This window comes from Colobus angolensis, unplaced genomic scaffold (assembly GCF_000951035.1).
Source record: "Colobus angolensis palliatus isolate OR3802 unplaced genomic scaffold, Cang.pa_1.0 Scaffold167, whole genome shotgun sequence".
Classification (NCBI taxonomy): Eukaryota; Metazoa; Chordata; class Mammalia; order Primates; family Cercopithecidae; genus Colobus; species Colobus angolensis.
In genome coordinates, this window is record NW_012114788.1 from 928,316 (window position 1) to 930,635 (window position 2,320).

At 43.9% G+C, this 2,320-nt stretch overlaps 1 protein-coding gene across 1 annotated transcript in view; it reads right to left on the bottom strand.

The window, feature by feature from the left end:
* The window catches only part of CRLF3 (cytokine receptor-like factor 3), a 74,856-nt gene that overhangs the window by 29,705 nt on the left and 42,831 nt on the right, over window positions 1-2,320 (bottom strand). The window contains exon 4 of the mRNA XM_011937698.1: window positions 1,569-1,746. Coding sequence (XP_011793088.1) covers window positions 1,569-1,746 — 178 coding nt within the window. The remainder of the gene's footprint in view (window positions 1-1,568; window positions 1,747-2,320) is intronic.

Sequence of the window (2,320 nt, forward strand, 5' to 3'; positions counted from 1 at the left end):
AATCTTGGCTGGGCACGGTGGCTCACACTTGTAATCCCAGCACTTTGGGAGGCCAAGGCAGGTGGATCACCTGAGGTCAGGAGTTTGAGACCAGTCTGACCAACACGGAGGAACCCCATCTCTACTAAAAATACAAACTTAATCAGGCATGGTGGCGCATGCCTTAATCCCAGCTACTCGGGAGGCTGAGGCAGGAAGATCGCTTGAACCTGGGAGGCGGAGGTTGTGATGAGCCAAGAGCGTGCCATTGCACTCCAGCCTGAGCAACAAGAACAAAACTTCGTCTCAAAAGAAAAAAAAAAAAGAAAGTGTCAGCCAGGCACAGTGGCTCATGCCTGTAATCCCAGCACTTTGGGAGGCCAAGGTGGGTGGATCACTTGAGATTTAAGGAGTTCGAGGCCAACATGGCAAAACCGTGTCTCGATTAAAAATACAAAAAATTAGGCCGGGCATGGTTGCTCAAGCCTGTAATCCCAGCACTTTGGGAGGCCGAGGCGGGCGGATCACGAGTTCAGGAGATCGAGACCATCCTGGCTAACACGGTGAAACCCTGTCTCTACTAAAAAACACAAAAAACTAGCCAGGTGAGGTGGCGGGCACCTGTAGTCCCAGTTACTCGGGAGGCTGAGGCAGGAGAATGGTGTGAACCCGGGAGGCGGAGCTTGCAGTGAGCTGAGATCCGGCCACTGCACTCCAGCCTGGGCGACAGAGTGAGACTCTGTCTCAACAACAACAAAAAAAATTAGCTGGGTGTAGTGCCGGTAGTCCCACCTACTGAACTTGGGTGGGTGGGGAGAGGGAATGGTGCGGAGGTTGCAGTGAGCCAAAGTTGCATCGCTGCACTCCAGCATGGGCAACAGAGCAAGGCTTCATTTCAATAAAAAAGGCCAGGCATGGTGGCTCACACCTACAATCCCAGCACTTTGGGTGGCCAAGGCGAGTGGGTCACCTGAGGTCAGGAGTTCAAGACCAGCCTGGCCAACATGGTGAAACCTCGTCTCTACAAAAAATACAAAAATTAGCCAGGTGTGGTGGCAGGTGCCTATAATCCCAGCTATTCAGGAGGCTGAAGCAGGAGAATGGCTTGAACCTGGGGGAAGCGGCAGGCGGGGGAGGGCATGGAGGTTGCAATAAGCCGAGATCACGCCACTTCACTCCAGCCTGGGCAAAAGAGCGAAACTCTATCTCAAAAAAATAAATAAATAAAAATAAAACTGGAAGAACTACCTCAGTGTTCCCTGTGACTTCATTTTACTGTAAAGTAAAAGAGATTTTTGTTTGGGAAGAAATGAATGTATTTAAAAGTAGTCAATGAAAAAATCTGAAAGGGCCGGGCGCGGTGGCTCAAGCCTGTAATCCCAGCACTTTGGGAGGCCGAGACGGGCGGATCACGAGGAAAGGAGATAGAGACCACGGTGAAACCCCGTCTCTACTAAAAAAAAAAAAAAAAAAAAAAAAAAAAAAAAAAAAAATGCAGCTTTTAAAAAAAAAAAAAAAAAAAATCTGAAAGGCCCTCAAATCTCAAACCCATAATGTGGAAGTTATTTCTAGAATTCTGAATTACATACCTTACACCATCGTACAATGATGCCTCCAGGTTTCTCTATTAGTTCTTCTATCTGTACTGGTGGGCGAGATGCTACTGTTCCGTGCTTAAAAATGTGGTCTTTCACTATGTTTAGAATTGAGTCATCCAACTGAGCAGATAAACAAGGCACATCAACCAGTAAAGGTACTTCTGGTAAGCTGAGGAAACAAAGCTCATGTGTTATGAGACCTCTAACTGAGAGTTAAAAAATACAAGAAATAAAAAAAAATTGATTGTAGTGGTGGTTACATAATTCTGTGAATATAATAAAAACCACTGAATTGCATATGTCAAATAGGTGAATTGCATGGTCTATGAATTTATATCTTAATAAAACTGTTTTAAAAAGTTAAAAAAAAAGAAATATTTTAGAGCAGTCACAAGCTTGAAAGATCCTGAAGCCCCCAGTAAGTAATTCTCATGGCAGTAGGGGATTTGCAAGATGTTACACAAAGATTCTCTTTTCAAATAAATATAAGCAAGACAGAAAATTGGTAGGATCATAACTGTCCATTTTATGCCAAACGATCTGGTCTACTGGAATATGACTCCGTTTCAAGAATACATTGAGAATTTCTAAAATTTAACAACTCTTTTACACATTAGATTGAAAAAATCCGTAGTAATACTATACCAAGGATTATAATCACAACTATTTCATTAGTAACAGTGGTAATGGGTAGTGAAATGCTTTTTTTTTTTTCCCTCAGAGTCTCACTCTGTCCCCCACCC